Below are 18,631 nucleotides of genomic sequence, written 5' to 3' on the forward strand. Positions count from 1 at the left end.
TTTATGAGCACCTACTGCAAAACACACCTTGCATAATACAACTAAACTGACAGAGATATCTATCTATCTATCTATCTATCTATAAAATAGGCATAATTCACAACAGCATATTTTAGATGATTACCCGTTAATCCCTAGTTTGTAAACTCGTTTGAGCAGGGCCCGCCTCACCTGTTTCTGTAAGTCAAATTGTTATGTTCTATACTACTGGTTATGTCCTGTACACCCATTGTACAGCGCTACAAAATATGATGGCGCTATATAAAACACGAACGATAACGACACACACACACACACACACGTTTCAGCCAAGTTAACGATACAGCTGTAGGAATACACAAGATAAAGCTTGTCCCATGGCAACTGGTATAGGAAACAAGAATAGAATATAAACCAAAACGAATGTTATTTGACGGGTACGTTCCCCATAATTAATTAGCTAAAGACGGTTGTACAGCATGCAGAGTACATCGGAGTCCAACGCATACATAGGCTTGATGATTCCCCAACTTAATAAGCTGAGCCAGACACGTAAATGCTTATAGTGAAAAAGAAAAAAACAAAGCAAGCACCGGTCAATGTAAATGTACACATACTTATTATACACATATAAACAACACATCAGCGAGACATGTTGACTCCGGCCTGCCTAACCCGTTTACTAACACCTCTGAAATCCCCGGAGTTATAGTAACAGGTCCATGCAGCTAAATAAGCTGGAGTTTCCGAGTTGCTATTTCGCCCACTAAACAAGCAATTCAGCAAGGAAGCTCTGCTCGCTTGACTCTTCATGCAACAAACAGGCATTCTCCGAAGACATCCTCTTATCAGGACCCCGTCAGGCCCCGCCCAAGGTACCGCCCCTCGCGCTTCAAATATCCAATATGGCGGCGGCCTTGTTGTCCCGGTGACCGGATTCCTAGGGAGGGGATAGGATGCTCAAGAGTACCGGCTATTTCAAGGGGATCGAATGCCCATTTGGTGACTGCTGCCGGCGGCCGTATTGCCATTTTAGGCACCGAAGCAGAGCGGTCAGTAGCAGCACTTTGGGAGAGGCCCGAAATGGGGCGGGTGAGGCGCTTTATTATTACTATTATTAACTTTTAATTAATTATACTGTTATTGTGTGTTATGTATTATATACATAAAATGCAATTGTGTATTAGGCTGCGGGTATTTATGAACTATTTCAGGGAGGTGCATGGCCGAAACCTCGCTGTCCCGTATTTGTTTACGTTTTGTGTGATGCATGACGTTTTGGGATGCTGTACGCTCGCCTAATGCGATTTTGTGTCCCAATGTAACCCATGCTCGTTCTGACTTCCAGGTTCGGCTTGTTGCATTTAAGTGCACCTGCTGTTGAGTTCCAGACAAGTGGCTGCAAATTAATAGTTTAGTGTCCCTGACAGCCCCCTAAAGTAAAATGCACATCAAAGGACTATATTTCAAATTTGCAGCCTTTCAAAATGGAAACAAAAGAGGCTTTCCTTAGATTGAAACTGCATCTGCTGGCCTGTTTTGTGTGGCGAGAAGATTATTCCCACTTTTGGGCAGCCAATCAGTGGCAGGAAAGCGCTCCCTTTGTGATCAATGGAAGTTTATTCTGCACATGTGCATATGGTGTATCCACGATGTTTGCTGAGCCAGTGTCTGAGATGATTGGTGTTGGGTTCATCACGCGTGAGGAGATGCGTTTGGACGAACATATCTTGTGCATTGAAGCTACCTGAGGACAAACAAAGAAGTAACTGCTTATGGGGGGGGGGGCTACAGGCTACATAGAGTTTTAAAGGGACTTCTTGGCTATCATACACATTTAAAGTGCATATGATGACTGCCGTGTCAAATGGCCAGCCCTCTAATAATAAACCAAAAATTATAAGACTAGCATAAGTCCTTTAAAGGCAGTAGACTCGTTCATGGGGATGTTCTGACTATACATCGCTTGCCAATTCATGAATCATCTTTTATATCAAAGCTTCTACGTCCCTGCTTAGGACACTGATGGGCATCAATGGGCATCATCAATTCAATTTTTTTTTTGTCCTAGTCATATTGTGTTGTATTTGATTTTAAACCAGTTTCCATAAGCACTATGAGTACTATATACATTCCAGAGCTGAAAGTATTTATTTTGTTAATTGTTTTCACATTTGTGATGAGTAAAGGAAATGTAGCAGCTAGGGAAGTAAGGGTAAATTATGGTATGGTATGGTATAGGTAACTTATTCCCTGCTAACTGTCTGGAGATCCTCTTTAATTTTTATGTTTGTTTTTATTTTCAGAATATGACCCGTGCAGTCCTGAATTTCAATCCACGCCTCCTTGTCTTAATGATGGCAGCTTGGATATTTTGGAGCTGGAAAGAGTCAATAAAGCCATTGAGGAAGCCAAAAGTGAGGTTGAAAGAGAGCAGAGAAAGTATGAAGAGCTGCTGGAGACACAAAAGGACTATAAGGTTCCAGAGAGCAGACGACAACAGTCTGCATCGTTCTCTCCTCTGGAGTATGACCCGGGAAACAACACCGCTAGTAGCGCATACAATCCTACTCCACTAGCTAAGTCAAGCAAGAGGTGCAAATATACTCTGGATGATTTGGACCAGACTGAAAGAAAGAACACATCCATGGAGTATGACCCGACTACTGTAACAGCAGTCCCTAAATACAAGACCAACAAGTATGTCATAGATAACTCCAAGCCTCCCACAGATATGGAGTATGACCCAATGTCAAATTACTCTGCTAGGCTTTTTAACAAGAACAAACAGCAGAAAGGGACCAAAAGGAATCCACAGAGCAGCCCGGATGAAGGCTACTCCCCTTCCGTGAAGAAGATACGCAAAACAGTCTCTGTGTCAGCTGGTGCCAAATTCTCTGAATCTGAGGATGAGTCAGAATTAGAATGTCCACCATCTGAAAGCAAATCTGTCTCATCAAAAAAACCCGAGAAGGCCTCAACATCTTCAAAATTAGGCAAGCATGTTCATACAGAGAAGCATTCGCGAAAGGTTAAGGAAACAGCTGTGCAGTGTCATTCTGGGGGCAATGATAAACCTTTAAAAGGACACGGCAATGATATAAAGCCTAAATCTGTCAAGGCTGCTAGCCCAAAAACTGAAAAAGAACCAAAAGACAGGTTTAAAAATAGAGAGTCTGGGACGAGTGGGTTTAACAAGGATACAAAGAAGGAGAAATCCAAAGTTATTAAGAAAACGTCCAAAATTAAGAATGGTGAAAATAATGAAATGGCGCAGAAGCCAAAAACTGAGGAGCGGAAGCATGAGAAAAAACCGATGACGCAGAGTTCAGTGAAAGATGCAAATAAAAAGTCCTCAGCCAAAAAAGTTGAGATGCAAACTAAGTTTGGGAAGGAGAAGATTAAAGACACAGATGGTAAGGATGGAGTGGTGAAGAATGGTAAAATTAAAACAAAACCAAAATCTGAACAGTCTTTAAAAACTAAGGGTACAGTGTCAAATAAACCAAAGGCCAAGACAAAGAAGAGGTCGCTTAGCCACGTGGATCTGTTTGGGGATGAGAGCAGTGAAGATGAGGAAAACGGAAAGGCGTTTGGCTCACGCAAAAATACTTTAGATTCTGATGTAGTCGATAGCAGTGATACTGAAGGGGAAACCAGTGTGAAGAGGAGCAAAAGGATTCCGTCACCGGAGATTGATTATTCAGCCCTGGAGAAAGAGTTGGACTCTGATTCTGACCCAATGGAGGAATGTCTACGAGTATTTAATGAGTCCAAGGATGTGAAAACTGAGGACAAAGGAAGGATGGGGAAGCAGGTAAAGTTGGAAATGTGTAATAAATGTTTGTGTGGCGGTGTATTTGATGTTTCTGACTATATAGTTCCGCCTCTTTTGTCACATGGATATTTTGAATGTAATAGTCTTCTAATCTTTTTACTAAATACATTCCTCCTCTAATACGGGTTTTGTTTTTTGTACATCTATGCGAATAGGGAAATGCAATAAGTAACATTTTTGCTTTAAAGCCGTTCTTTAATGCTTACCTACACGATATCTATGCACATACATGAACACCCTACACATACAGATATGTATAATATATATACACATACATATATCAGTACTAACTGCATCCTCCAAGTCCCTCCTGTGTCTTCGCTGTGGCCTGTAGCTCCCTTACTGAGCGGAGATCTGATCGGATTCAGTGACATGTGCCAATCATGAGAAGAGATGACAGGTGTCGTGTTGGCGTGTAAGGATGATTGCTGCGTGTCGTGGGACCTGATTAGATTGCCGCTACGTGGGACAAGTGAGATGTATGCAGCTGTCAGAATGCTGGGTTCCTGATGCAATTGCTTCATGTGCCCCTCCATTAATCTGGCCTTGGTTCATGATTATCTGTGTATCTTCAGTCATAACTGAAGCTTGCAATCTCTTACTTTTATTGGCCAACTTAAGTATATCATGTTTACCGAATGTCCTCTTTTTATGGTTTAATATCTTGTTCTTCAGGCCTGTATACCGAAAGACAAACCTTTCTGTGCAAGAACAATCCATCTTATACTACATGTTCAATGTTTTGACTATTTTTGCAAGTGCATAAATTTTAAAACCACCAATTCACCAATCTCATTCATCACCATTACAAATAACTAAAATCGCCTCCTAGATGTTAGTTTTTTTGAGACGTATACCTTTTCCCCACGTCAAGAAAACTGGTTCAGTGGGAAAACACGTGTTTTGTTTAATAAATTTCTGTACGCATTAATATAGTTTTAGCATTGACAAAGACTGCAATAAAACATTTTATCTGCTGACCTAGAGGGTGCCAATGTGAACAGTCATGTGATAAATTGAGTGAATTTCTTTGCTCAAATTAAGTCCTGCTTTATTCTTTCCTGTTTTATAGGTCTCTGTGTCTGGTAGACTAAGACTGGACCGTTATATTGGTTACCACAAGGCAGTATGATAAGGAATATATTTTTAAAACCTTTTTGAATGCAACAGTAGTAAAAAAAAAAACAAAAACAAAAAAAAACCAATTTACCCTGTGTCGTGCAGTATTTATAATCCCATGCCATGTGACCAAGAATAACATATTCACAATTTGCCCTTATCTGCTGAAAAACTTACTGGTAGATGTATTTTGAAACTGCCTGGCCAAAATATTGTGGGATTATAGGTAGCTAGATTGTATGGTAACCAGAGATTAGCTCACTTATTTCTGAAACTGGAGTGTGGCAATGATTCTTCTAGTGAAAATTTATCTTCCTCTCTCAGCCTCCTGAAGATAACGAAGATAAAGACCTGATCACTTCAGTTCCTGGCCAAAAGCGGAGAATTTCTCATGTCACCACCTCAACTAATGTGAGTGTCTTTCTCCATTACAATGCAATAAGTAAGATTGTGAACATATTTCAGAACAAGAGTTACTATTGTCAGGCACCGTTTTTTTTGTTTTTTTTTGTTTTTTTTTTTGTTTTGTTTACATGTAATCCAGTAGTAGGTGTAACTGTGAAATCTTCAGTTTTTCCTAAATACCATAGAATTAACAGTTAATGCCTGGTCTTCTGACAGAGGGTTGCCATTTCGATGTACTAGATAGTGATCAACATAATTGCTTTCATATTGATTAGGAATCCCATAATTAGTCCTTCGCACTAAAGTGGCACTAGCTCTGAACTGGGAACATTTCATAGAAATATGTATATTTATGTGTATTGGTTATCCCCCATAGAATGTATGTCATGTTTTCTTTCAGTCCAATTCAGCTAGCAAACCTGTGATCCGTCCATATTGTCGCCCAACACCCCAAGAGATCTGTTACCAGAGAATTCAACGAGCACAAGAGCAAGCTACCCAGCTTTTAGCTCAGCAGAAAGCAGTGCAGCAACAAGCTAACACTCAGATGTCTTCACCGCCTCGTCTTACTGAGAAAAGGAGGATTTCTCTTATACCTAGCTCTCGCTCATCTTCCTCCTCCTGTCCACTGCCTTCCTTGGGTAATGCCACTGTTGTTTGTTCTGCTCAGGGCAGACCCAAGGCAAAATGCTCAGGGCTCAGGGCCGGCCCAAGGCAAAATGCCGCCTGGGGCGAATTTTAAAATGCTGCCCCCCCCCTTTATCTACCCTTCCTCTCCCTTCGTCCCTGCCAACCCCCCATTATCTACCCTTCCTCTCCCTCCTTATTATCTACCCTTACACCCCCCCCTGTACTTACCTTTCAGCAGTCCTGCGGTGAGTCTCCCTGTTCGGTCTCGGTGCCGGCTTGTAATGCTGAGTGCCGGAAATGAGGTAATCTTCCGGCACTCAGCATTACAAGCCGGCACCGAGACCGAACAGGGAGACTCGCCGCAGAGGAGAGAGAGGCGCCGAGCGGGTACTGACAGCTTGGTAAGTGAAAACCACTCGGTGCCCCTTTCTCTCTCTTTCGCCCCACTCGGCTCCATTGTCGGGCCGGCCCTGCCCACGCTTAATAAAGCATTAAGAGGGGTTGTTGCCTTAATTTGATACTTACACACTTCATATCTATCAAGCACTTTATAGGTTATGAAATCTGAACAAATGTACAATTTGTGATAGAAGCAGACCACTTTTGTAACTGTTTTTAATGTGGGCTTTAGCAAACGACCCTCTACAATTTCACTTTAATAGTTTAAGGAAGAGATTGAAGTTTTGACATATACGTAAATGTTAGTTTCTTTTGTTTCATTTTTGTTTTAGAGTCAAAGACTGTGACCACTGCGCTTACTGACACAACATCCAATAGTTCAGTACCTCATCTGAACGTGCGGACCCTTTCTGGTATGTCATCCAAAACCACCACCACAGTGATGCAGAAGAGGAAAGCACATGTGCCGTCACTGGAGGTATGGCCGATGTACTGCCTTGGTGCTTTCAACTTAAACCCTGCACAAACTGCCCATACTGACTATGTTTTAAAATGTTGTGTTGGAGAATGTCTTGAATAGGAAAATATTGCATGGTGTGTGGGCGTTTTTCATATTAAATGGAAACTCCAGCCATCATGCATTTTTAATGCATGGAAAGATCCAGCAGAACTCGCCTCTCATGTATTTTTGCTATTTTGCCACTCAAAGCTTTGCAGGCAAAACACATCTGCTTGCCAGTGCTCACACATGATAACTTGCAGTCAAGGAATTGATGGGGGTTTAATGTACAGAAATCTAATTCCAGTGGAAGCCCCCTACCTACCACTGATTTGGCTGCTTCAAGCTTTGGAGTTTCTCTACTCAAAACCTGTTTTATGTTGCCAACCACCTATAAAGATGGAAGGGGTGGCAATTGGCAGCCATTTCAAAAGCACACCTTCCTCATCTCTTCATCTGTCTTCATTCAGAGTGCAAGTCTGAAGAGACCGGTAATCCCAACTGAATTTGGAGCTAAAGTGCCAACTACTGTGCGTCAGCGTTACCTCAACCTTTTTATTGATGAGTGCCTAAAGTTCTGTCCCACACAGCAGGAAGCATTTGACAAGGTATGGGTTTCTAGGAACTAAAATGTGTAGCCCCGCCATCTCCCCAGTGGTTTACGAATTTTATATCCCTACAGGCTCTCGAGGAGGAGAAGGTAGTTTATGGTCGTAGCTCCAGCCGTAATATCTACCTGAATGTGGCCGTGAACACTCTGAAGAAACTAAGAAACCAGTGTCAAGGAACCAAACAACCTGCTGTCAGTGAGTATACATCAATATTTAATTTAATATTATATTATTAAATATGCATTTTAGTTTACCCTATATAAACGCAGCGGGAAAAAGTTACCTTTTCTCAGAATCTGCATGATTGTTCGTTGTTGCGGTAATACATTCAAAGGGGTAGCTGCCCTACGTCTCACCCAGGGCTCGGGTCCTGTCTGCGTTCACCGTGTCTTCTCTACTGTGTGTCTGGTTTATGCAACGTTTCAGGATATGATGTCATATCCTGGCGCTCGTCTTAAGACATGCTGGAAAGATACTCCAGCAGTCTAAGCAGACCTCCATAGTATAAATGGAATATCCGTCTCCCCAACCGTCCCATTTTGAGTTGCTGCACACGAAATAGGCGAGTCCCAGAATAGAATGAATAACACCTATGCAAACTTGATTAATTACTCAACACTACTAATTTATTTTCCACCTCTTCAGAGCAATTTTTTGTATGGTGGTGGATTCAACCTGTAAAGGGAAGATCATCCAGTTTGGTACATTAAGTAAATGTTTGATGAGGGACATTCGTAAGTGGAGAGAAAGGGAGGTGTATGATGAAGGATCGTTGCACTAAGGGTGACGGTTCAGGGATCATCCACTGCCCTACCTCTCTGATGGTACCTTCAGCGTCTCTGTCTCCAGTAACACTTCCCCTCCCCTCCCTCTCTCAGTTGGGTTACCCCAGGGCTCAGTTTTAGGACCCCTTCTGTTTTCTCTTTACACTTGGCAAACTGATCTCATCCTTTGGCTTTCAATACCACCTGTACGCTGATGACACCCAGACCTATATTTCCTCTCCTGATCTCTCTCCCTCTGTCTTAGATCGTGTAACTTACTGCCTTGCATCTCTCTACCTGGATGTCTGCACGCTTCTTGAAACTTAACCTCTCCAAAACTGAACTCCTTATCTTCCCTCCCTCCAATGCTAAGATTCCCCCATCAATCTCCCTCAATGTTAATGGTGCCATCATCTCCCCGTCTACTCATGCAAGCTGTCTTGGTGTCACCCTTGACTTTCGTTCACACCCCATATTCAGTCTGCCTCTAAAAACTTCTCCATCTTAAAAAACATTGCCCGCATCCGCCCCTTCCTAACACAGCATGCGACTAAGGCTCTTGTCCATGCCCTAATTGTCTCCCGTCTTGATTACTGTAACTCTGTCTTAGCTGGTCTCCCTCTTAACCGTCTCACCCCTCTACAATCCACCATGAATGCTGCTGCCAGGCTTAGCTTCCTCTCACATCGCTTTACTAACGTCTCCCCCCTCTTTCGGTCTCTTCACTGGCTGCCTGTGCGCTTCAGGATTCATTTCAAAATCCTCACTCTTAATTTCAAAGCCCTTCACAGCGGTTCCCCTCCCTACATCTCCTCACTCATCTCTAAATACCCTCCTAACCGGTCTCTCCGCTCATCCAATGATCTCCTTCTATCCTCTCCTCTGATTTCTAGCTCTCATGCCCGCTTACAAGATTTCTCAAGTGCTGCCCCTATCCTCTGGAATGCTCTCCCCCGGTCTATCCGCCTTTCTCCGTGCCTTTATTCCTTTAAAAAATCCCTCAAGACCCGCTTCTTTAAGGACGCTTACAACTTAGCACTTTAACGCCCTCCCATATTCTTTTAGCTCACCTTTCCTAGTCCATCTCTTGCAATACTTTTACTAGTGTGGCTGGTCTATCCCTAACAACGGCCCTTTTACCTATTGTGTGATACATCCTAAATCCCTCTAGATTGTAAGCTCGTTATGTCCGGTCTACCCATTGTACAGCGCTATGGAATTTGATGGCACTATATAAAACAATAAATAATAATAATGTGTAGTGGACCTGTGTCCAAAATGCCAGAATCCAGGAGAATTCCCGTGAGATGCTGAGGAAAGCACCCAGTAACTTGCCACATCTCCAGCATTTTGGGTCTGTGTTTGACGCTACCCTCTGAAATTGAGCCACGCTGTAAGCAGGAATGAATGCATTTTCTTGTATCCAAGATGATGCCAAAAAGGCGTGTGCAAGAATGCCTTGTTTCCTACAAGGGTTCCTTCAATTCAGTCATGAAAATTTGCAAGGTGGGGGGCTACAATTGTATATTTTAGATAGATATGGAACCACATTGGATTGTGGGCTGTATACAAAAGGGGGTAGTCTCTTAACAGGTAGTGTTTGCCTGGGAATGACTTCACTATTCCTGGGAGAACTCCTAGAAAGTCAAATATCATCAATATTTCCATACCCTGCAATGAAATCTGGGTTAAAGAGCCTAAACCTAATGCCCCCAAATGTTTTGAAAATGTATTAACCTACAAAAAACATTATTGCTATTTACTAAGGCAAACATTTTCAGAAAAGGCAGATCCCTTTCCCTTATATTCTTATTACATCAAAAAAGTATTATGCTTTATGTTTTGGTTCAGATCTGTATACAGCCATAATGCGTAATAAAGAGCTGAAGTGGGTATTCTCTCTCTGGTCATAATGTTATGGCTAGTGTGTATGAATGTATATGGTTGGTCTTGAATAAAGGTTACTTATTGATTTTTATTTTTTTTTTTTATATTTTGCATCTGACTGCATTTCTAACTTGGTAAAGACGATTATCCTGTTATTTATATAGTAATAGAACAGCTGCGAAGTCTGTTTAAATGTGTATCCTGTTTTTGTGTAAACATGCTATACTGATAGACACAAAATTCAACTATATCATTTCCCCCCCCCCATGTCAGAAATTACCAATAAGAAAGCTGTTTCCCATGAGTCCATGCTGGGAGGGAAGCTAGCAGCGAAGACCAGTTTTTCTATGCAGCGTAGCAGTGCACATAGAGAAGAGGAGCTGACGGGTAAGAGAAAAGATTTTATTATATTGTAATTGTTTTAACAGTACTGTGAATATTAAAAGGGCACTCTTAAAGAGTTTAAAGTAGATGTGAGTTTAGGAGTATAGCTTGATACTAAGGATTTTATGACAATGTATCTCAATGAACAGTCTGTTTCAAAAGTTGTTTTTTTTATGTTTTTGTTTGCTTAAAAGCAAAATACTTCCCCTGCTTCCTTATGACCTGCAGAGTGCTTTTGTGTTATATGCTTGATGTGTTAGCTATAACAGAGTTATAGGAAGGTCTATTCTGTGGTCCCCTTCTCCGTAGCACGAAGACTTTGTGGTGCTGCCTGGAAACAAATGCAAGAGTGGTTTATTAGTGAAGCAGTCTGGATTTTTGAATATCCAATCAATAAAACAATGATTCCCTTTTTATACATCTTATTGTGAATAAAGCCCCTATACATTTACACAGGTGCTGTTTTGTACACTAAAATGAAGGATTACATCTTGACTCCGGAGCAGCTACAGGAACATGGGTACCCACTTGCACATCCAGATAAGCCTGGCAGGGCCATGCTTTTCACTACGGAAGAAAAGAAAATCTCAGACTGTAAGTACTCTTCATATAATGTGTTAACCTGTACGTTTTATAGAAAACCCTTCATATTACTACATGCTATTTTCCAGTCTAGAGATACACCGTGGTAAGACACAAGCTTGTCTGTCGAAAGAAAAAGGCATCTCAGACAATTTAACTCACTTAACTTATTCACTCTTCTTCCCTTCTCGTGACACAGATGACTCAACCAGATGTTGGGCTTGAACCCACTCCAGCTTTCACAGCTCAAGAAAAAATATGATCAATTTCAGTTTTTTAACTTTTAAGAATAGTTTGGATAGTCTAGTCTTTAGATACATCTGTGTTTCTCAACTTTCAAACATTCATCAAAAGTTAGGACAGGTAGACTTGTCATTTAGTCTGTCCCTCCTTTTTTGGGTTCTTGTATGTGTCCAGGAGAATGCCCGCAAGGACTTGTGCATCTAGAGGGTTGATTCTAGTATGTGATGGTCTGGCTTGATCATTGCTTGTGCTGTTTTTCAGTCAACACATTCACCTCTAACTGCAACATAACTGTAAAATATTTCATTATGCCAAATTTTACATATGTCTTGCTTGAGATGAGTAGCATTTTCACAAAGTTACATCTTCCTAATACAGTAGCTAACAAATTCCTGGCTTCTGGCATTTTGAGTTTCCGATGGATAAAGAAGAGGTATTACTAGCTGCAACAGCACCCCCATGTCTCAAATGACCATTTGTTTTACTCATGCATTCTACCTTTTTGTCTTGCAGCCTCTTGCAAAGTTTGTTGCCGCTGTGGAGCAGAGTTTTTGGTGTCGCCCAGTGGGAACTGTGTCCGGCGGGAGGAATGTGTTTTCCATTGGGGGCGTCTTCGCAGACAGAGAGGTGCCGTCTGACGGAGGGAGGGTCTGAGAGCTACAGACAGTGTGTGAGAATTGCAGGGGAGATGGATGTAGCAGAGACCTCAATTTGTGGCTTAATGAAAGATTAGGGAGAATAAGTCAAAACGGCATGCTTAAAAAATAAAGGGACAGATTGACGCATGAATTTTGTTTAGGGAAATGGGCAACTGGAAGATACAATGTTTGTTAGCGTTGGCAGCACATGGGTTTATGGGTATGCATAGTTTTAATATTAGAATTATTATTTTTGCATGTCTGTGCTCAGAAAAGCCAATACTTAGATTTGACATTTCAGTTTTTTTTCTTGTCAGTGCCTGGTGGCTGGGAAACGCATTACAACTGTTGTGCTGGAGTTGTTGGATCTACTGGGTGCCAAGTAGCAAAGGTTAGCTTCATTATCCGCTCCCAGTTGTGTACCTGTGGTTAACCAGTTAACAAAAGCTATGATTACTTGGCACACAATTAGGTGCCAGTAGCTGTCTGCTACTAAAAGACAAGCTGCACATGTAAAAAGACATTTATCAGAAGAAAAAAATGTTTATTTGATTTATTGGTGGGGGAGTGCAATATATATTATGTTTATATATAATTTACAAAAATAATGGAACAATACACTAAAACTTCCTGAAAATGTTATCAGTCTTAGAGCACAGCTACTCAAGTGTAAAAGCAGGGGTTGTTGCGCTGCAGTGTTTCCAAAGCATTCTAATCTCTCCCTTCTTCTCTACTAGCAACACGTACAGGATAATCGGAAAGAAAATCTGGATGGATTTGTGAAGACATTTGAGAAGTTGCAACCAGCGGATGGGAATCTAGGGGTGTACGCTTTAGATTGTGAAATGGTCAGTAGACGTTTGTGTGATACGTTGTGACCAGATGGCTACTCTTAATTAGGGTCAGAGTCCTGCATGAGACCAGTGATTTTAATGCAGTCATGTTTATATTAATTTTTCTTTGGGTCAGCACAGAAAAAGATGTAGAGTTGCACAAGCTTTCAGGACATTAGATAACTTCTTCGGGTGGATTTCTATGTTGGATTTGTAAATGGACTTCATACATAGAAATTGACCCTTGTTCGTTGCATTACTTTTCTTTGAGATTTTTTTTCTCTGCTGTGATCCAAACTGTTTTAGTATTTGGATCTCCAAGAGTGAATATTGTATGGAGTGTGATATTTTGTTTCTTGGGAATGCCACATTTGAATAGTTGTTTCTGTTCAGAACGATTACAAAAAATACTTTGTGTTGAACCAGGCCACACTATCACAGCAAATTTTGTAAATCATTTATTTATTTTTTTGGGGGGTGGACAGTACTATTCAAAAGTGCAAACACTTTGTTCCCACAATTGTATTTCTCTAACTATTCTAGGTCTGTGTGCTATTTTTTGCAGTGTTACACCACACAGGGACTGGAGCTGACACGGGTCACAGTAATTAATTCAGAGCTCAAGGTTGTGTACGACACATTTGTTCAACCAGATAACAAGATTGTGGATTATAATACCAGGTAAATGCTGCAGTTTATGCAGAAACGTAAGAAAAATAGCATACAAGAAAAGGGAAATCATGGTTTAACCTAAAAAAACATCCAGTAAAACCCTTTGGGATGTTTTATAACAGCTTGGACCCAACCCCCCCCCCCCCGTTGGCAGAATCCACCAGACCACTCCCCCTACTGGTCAATCATACACATTACTCAATTGGAAAAAGTAAAGAAAAAAAAAATCACTTTTTAAAATTTAAAAAACAAAGTGAGCTAAGTGATGTAATTGTGACATAACTGGAATAATGTTTGAGAGGTCCCTAGAGGGAGCACTAAAAACAAAATAAAGTAGAACATTAAAAACGTTTGTGGGGAATGTTGCCAAATTCAGTCAGGGGCACCTAAATCCCCCCCACTCCGCCCCCATATTTTATGAATGTTTCTGTGGTTTCAAAAAACTCTTATAGATACCCTTTTTAGCATATTCTGTATAGGAGTAGTGTAATGTCTAGCTATTTTGCAGCTGTACATATATTTCTCTTTTTCAGGTTTTCTGGTGTAACTGAAGAGGATTTAAGGAACACTAGTATTACACTGAGGGATGTCCAGGCTGTCCTTCTGTGTATGTTCAGTTCTGACACAATCTTAATTGGGCACAGCTTGGAAAGCGACCTTTTTGCACTTAGGGTAATATTTTGCTTGTTTGCATGCACGTTTATTATTTTCTTGAGGTTAATTGCTGTGGCTTGACAGACCACTGCTTTGTCACCCTCCCCAAAGGTTCTGTGCATTTAAATTACTTCTGTCGGGTACATCATTTTACCTGGGAAAAAGTTTGATGCTTATTATTTGCATCTAATGCATTCTTTTAAAATTCATGTCCATTTTGCCTGGACTGTGGTGTATTTTACTGCATTCAAATCCATGCAAATCCATGCATGTGTTCTTTGGTTATTAGAGTTGGAAAATAAACACGTTTGTTTGGAGACCACCAGGGGAAGGGGAAAATGAAACACTACTCTCTCCAACTCCTATAACGTAAATGATGCGTGCTCCCATCTATATAGATAGATAGATGGGATATGGATATATAATATATATATATAATTAGTGTGTGTGTGTGTAAAGCATTATATTGTGTTCTTTACTTCAAGAGGAAGATGGGTAAAGGAGAAATCATATAGTAGTGGATGGGGGGGGCTTCTTTGGATGTCTGTTTCTATTTTATTTAATTCACTACACAAGTTCTCATGAGGAAGTTCCTTTTTAGCGTGTGTGTTTTTATTTATATATATATATATATATATATATATATATATATATATATATATATATATATAATCCTTGGTTGCACCGCTCACGTTTTGTGTGATACAAAATACACTTATATTTGGCGATGTATCGGCTGCACCATATTTTGCATTTTATTTTAGGTTGCTATCTAAAGTCACATGTTTTCAGGACCTCAGAAGTCTCTTCCTCAGATGAAAACATTCAAATAGGATAGATTCCATCCAAAAATGGGGACTAGATGTTAATTCTGCTCAAATGAAAAGTGATTTTTAGCTCTCCATTAAATAAGTTTCCTTACATGTGGAAACCATTGAATGAGATCTAGGAGTGATGCTTTTGTGACTCAGCTCTAGTTGAGGTCGTATAGGAGTGGCAGTGTTTTGCCATAAAATATCAAATTATACAGACCTTTTGCCGCACGTTGCCAGTGGTCATTTGGCGGAAATAGAATAAAGATAGATGAAGATTTTTTTTGTGGTGATAACTGCTTATTCTCTCTCTTGTTAGCTTATCCACCCCACTGTGGTAGACACGGCCATTGTCTTTCCTCATCGGTTGGGTCTTCCGTACAAGAGGGCATTACGCTCACTAATGGCTGATCACTTGAAACGTATTATCCAGGACAATGGTAAGGAGTGGGTTAATTCTTATAAAAGTGCAGATTAAGTTTATAGTTCTGGAAAACAGCACTTTCCATTTCAGTAAAATGCAGTCTTTCATAATAAAACTTAATGGCACTAGAAATGCTTGGAACCCCTCGTATCTCACCAGGTCTTGATGGTTTTAGGCAATTTGAAGGTACAGATTATCATCTCTGTAGTTCACAACAAAGTGAACGTTGGAAAGTTGCAGCAAAACCATATTTGAAGAATTCGTTTCACCAAGAGCTTAGAGCATAATGCCCCTTGAGCTGGTGGCAGAGGAGTATGGGAGATGTAGTCCTGCAGCAGCTGGAGGGCTGCAGGTTGGACACCCTTGGCCTAGAGTTTTTAAGGCAAAAACCCTTTACACCTTGACAAATGTTATAGTGAAACTGTCATTGAAACGTTTTATTCTAATATGGTCCTGTGTGTAACCGATTGTTGCTGATGATGGAATTGGATATAGTTTAATAAAATGTAAATATGGCCCTGCTAATATCTAAAGGCAGTTTAAGGTTGATCCTCTGGCTAATGTTAACTTTACCCCCCAAAACCGTCCCCTATTTTTTGTTTTATTTTAATACTGTGAGTGAAGATTGACCTGTAACCATTTTAAGGATGGGAAATGTAAACTTTGCTACATTGTTATATTGTTTTAATATTTATCTTAATGTCTTCATTTTTATTGCCCTCATGGTTCATTCTAGTGGAGGGTCATGACTCCAGTGAAGATGCCTGCTCCTGCATGGAACTGATGATATGGAAGATAAAGGAAGATGCCAAAGTAAAGCGATGAGCCTCCTCCATTACCCCATCAGATTCCTTTTTTGAAGAAGGAAGGAAGGACACATGCATACTTTCCTTTGTCGGAAATCTGTAACTGTGATCACAAGCAAATGGCAGATATTCATGACGGCCCTAAGGAATCTGCCATATCTGGAACAAGAGACATTTTTCCGTCTCTGTTATTCCCCTAATAGGGATCAGTTGAGACCTTCACGTTTCAGTTATATTTATTAAGAATGAGGACATTCTACTGATGATGCCCTTCAAATGATCATTTGTTTTGATGGATTTTAAACAATGTGTTTACCTGTGTTATTTTTTTTTTTCCTTTTTAAGTATAAAACAAGTGGGCAACTTGCAAAAAAGGCCTACAAATACATAGAATCTGGAAATGTACTAAATTACAGGAGAAAGGGATGTCATTACTCATGAAGTATTTATTTTCTATGATATAGCTTTAAAACCAGTACACAGGAGTTGAAAGCAAGTTTTGGCCAACTATTCCTGAATTGGGGGTTTTAGTGCTAAAATGTGTCCTCAGCACTTGAAAGAGCTGGGGGAGGGGAACTGGCATGGATCCATTTTCAAACTAAACCATGCCACAAAAATATGGCACAGTAATATCAGAATTGCCTGATTTCTCTCAGCCTTCATAACATAGATACATTTAAGCATCATCCAGTAAACATTTTCGTTATCCTATCCTCCATGAGCTATCTGAATAAAACTTAGCTACTTTATAGCAAGGTATGTTGTGTAGCCTGTACGTGTAACTTTATTTTGACATCAAATGCACTTTCCCACCTATGGATACTCTTAACTACTGCAACCTTGTGGAATTTTCTATTACTCTGCAGGAATGACAGTTACTTTTTATTTTTAAATATTGATGCTTTCCCTCCCCCCAAAGCAGCTACACTTTTGTGGCTATGCTCATCCTCTTCGGACACCGGCACCTTAGCCTGGCTAGCAGGCTTTCATGTTGGTTGGTTACATTCCTGTAAGTTGGAAGAGCCTTACATGTAAGTGTGCAAGCATGTTGACTCTGCGCTACTGTGCAACCCAGTCAAGAAAAAAACTTGTTGTTAGGGAGACAGGGCTAATAATGTAATGGAGCCTCGGAAATCCGAAAGCTCTAATCTATATAGGGAGTCTGTGATGTCACAGAAAGTCCTGTTTTTTGCAAGAAATATCCTTATGCATCAAGGCAGAAATTGTGCTGTAGAATAAATTTAGAATACAGTTGGATTTTTTTTTTATTTTTTTTTTATTATTATTATTTCTGTGTTTTGGTGGAATTTCTCTTTAACCCTCCCCCCTTCCCATTTTTGCCAAGGTGCAATGAAAATCATGATTAGTAAGTCACCAAACCCCACCCTGTGTAAATGTAAGGTACTCTGTACCTTTTACCTCAGACCTTTTAGGCCAGAAATTAGAGTAAAATGTGGTGGTCTCAATTGCGTTTAACTGGGTACCATAATATTGATGTTGGATTGCCGTTAAGGCGGTTTTGTACTGCATTAGGTTTGCTTTTACTTTGTCTAACAAATGTAATCTGTTATTGCAGCCTTTATGAAGTTTAATACAAGCTAGCTCTCAAAGTGGAATGAAACTTCAAACTACTCATTAATACACAACAAATTGCAGCATCTTAACACTTTCGTCAGTGGAGTTTCCTATTGTAAGGGGAAAAAAAATGAGGGTCCTGCTTTCTCTAAACACCTGCTCTTCTCATCTGGTTTTCTTCCTGGTCAGATATGTGCCTCACTCTCTAGAAACTGTACTTAGTTACTGGTTTCAAACACAATGGACACATGCAATAGATGGTATGGTTTGGGGTGTAATGACATATATTACTAAATAAAATTTAGTTTTAATTAGGATTTCTAGTTTGGAAAAAATGCAACAACCTTATACCTTCCATCTCACTTGAACATTAATTGATCATTCGTACTGCCAAAAACAAACAGGCAGAGAGTATGTATGTGTTAAGGTGTCCCATTTCGCATATGGTCAATGTTCCGACCATTATACACTGGTGTATCACATACACAAGTACATTTTACAGTGATTGTAACTGAGCATTGATGGGAAATCAAGCAAGTTGCCACACATAATGTTTTTATTGTACAAAAAAGACCTGTTAACGTTAATTCTTTTTGTAAATATTTTTTAAATAAAATGTGAAACGGCTACTGTTGTTTTTTGCCCACCCCCTCTGTTTAAGAAAAAGAAAATGGAAAATAGGTAGTGAGTGGTTGTGTTATTGTGGAACCCATTTCAATAATGAATATCTTACTTATTTAATTTCAGTGGACAGAAAGGGGTTTCTTCAGGCTTTGCCACCTTTTGGTGCCATTTTTTTGGGGGGTGAATGGGAAAGGTTTGTGTGTCGTAGGGTACATACAAATGAAGTAGAAGTGACAAAAACAACTGGAGGTTG

The 18,631-nt window shown here is 40.2% G+C and overlaps 1 protein-coding gene across 1 annotated transcript; it reads left to right on the top strand.

Annotated features, from left to right (window-relative positions):
• The first annotated feature begins 842 nt into the window (after positions 1–842).
• REXO1 (RNA exonuclease 1 homolog) lies at positions 843–18,381 on the top strand. The gene is made up of 16 exons (XM_053461766.1): positions 843–1,071; positions 2,286–3,796; positions 5,261–5,347; positions 5,742–5,982; positions 6,703–6,848; positions 7,340–7,477; positions 7,552–7,675; positions 10,405–10,518; positions 10,972–11,109; positions 11,854–11,967; positions 12,296–12,369; positions 12,716–12,826; positions 13,377–13,492; positions 14,017–14,155; positions 15,269–15,389; positions 16,110–18,381. The coding sequence occupies exons 1-16, from the start codon at positions 936–938 to the stop codon at positions 16,196–16,198; spliced, it is 3,399 nt and encodes a 1,132-aa protein (XP_053317741.1). The 5' UTR covers positions 843–935; the 3' UTR covers positions 16,199–18,381.
• Positions 18,382–18,631: the final 250 nt, after the last annotated feature.

Source organism: Spea bombifrons, chromosome 1, assembly GCF_027358695.1.
Source record: "Spea bombifrons isolate aSpeBom1 chromosome 1, aSpeBom1.2.pri, whole genome shotgun sequence".
Lineage (NCBI taxonomy): Eukaryota > Metazoa > Chordata > Amphibia > Anura > Pelobatidae > Spea > Spea bombifrons.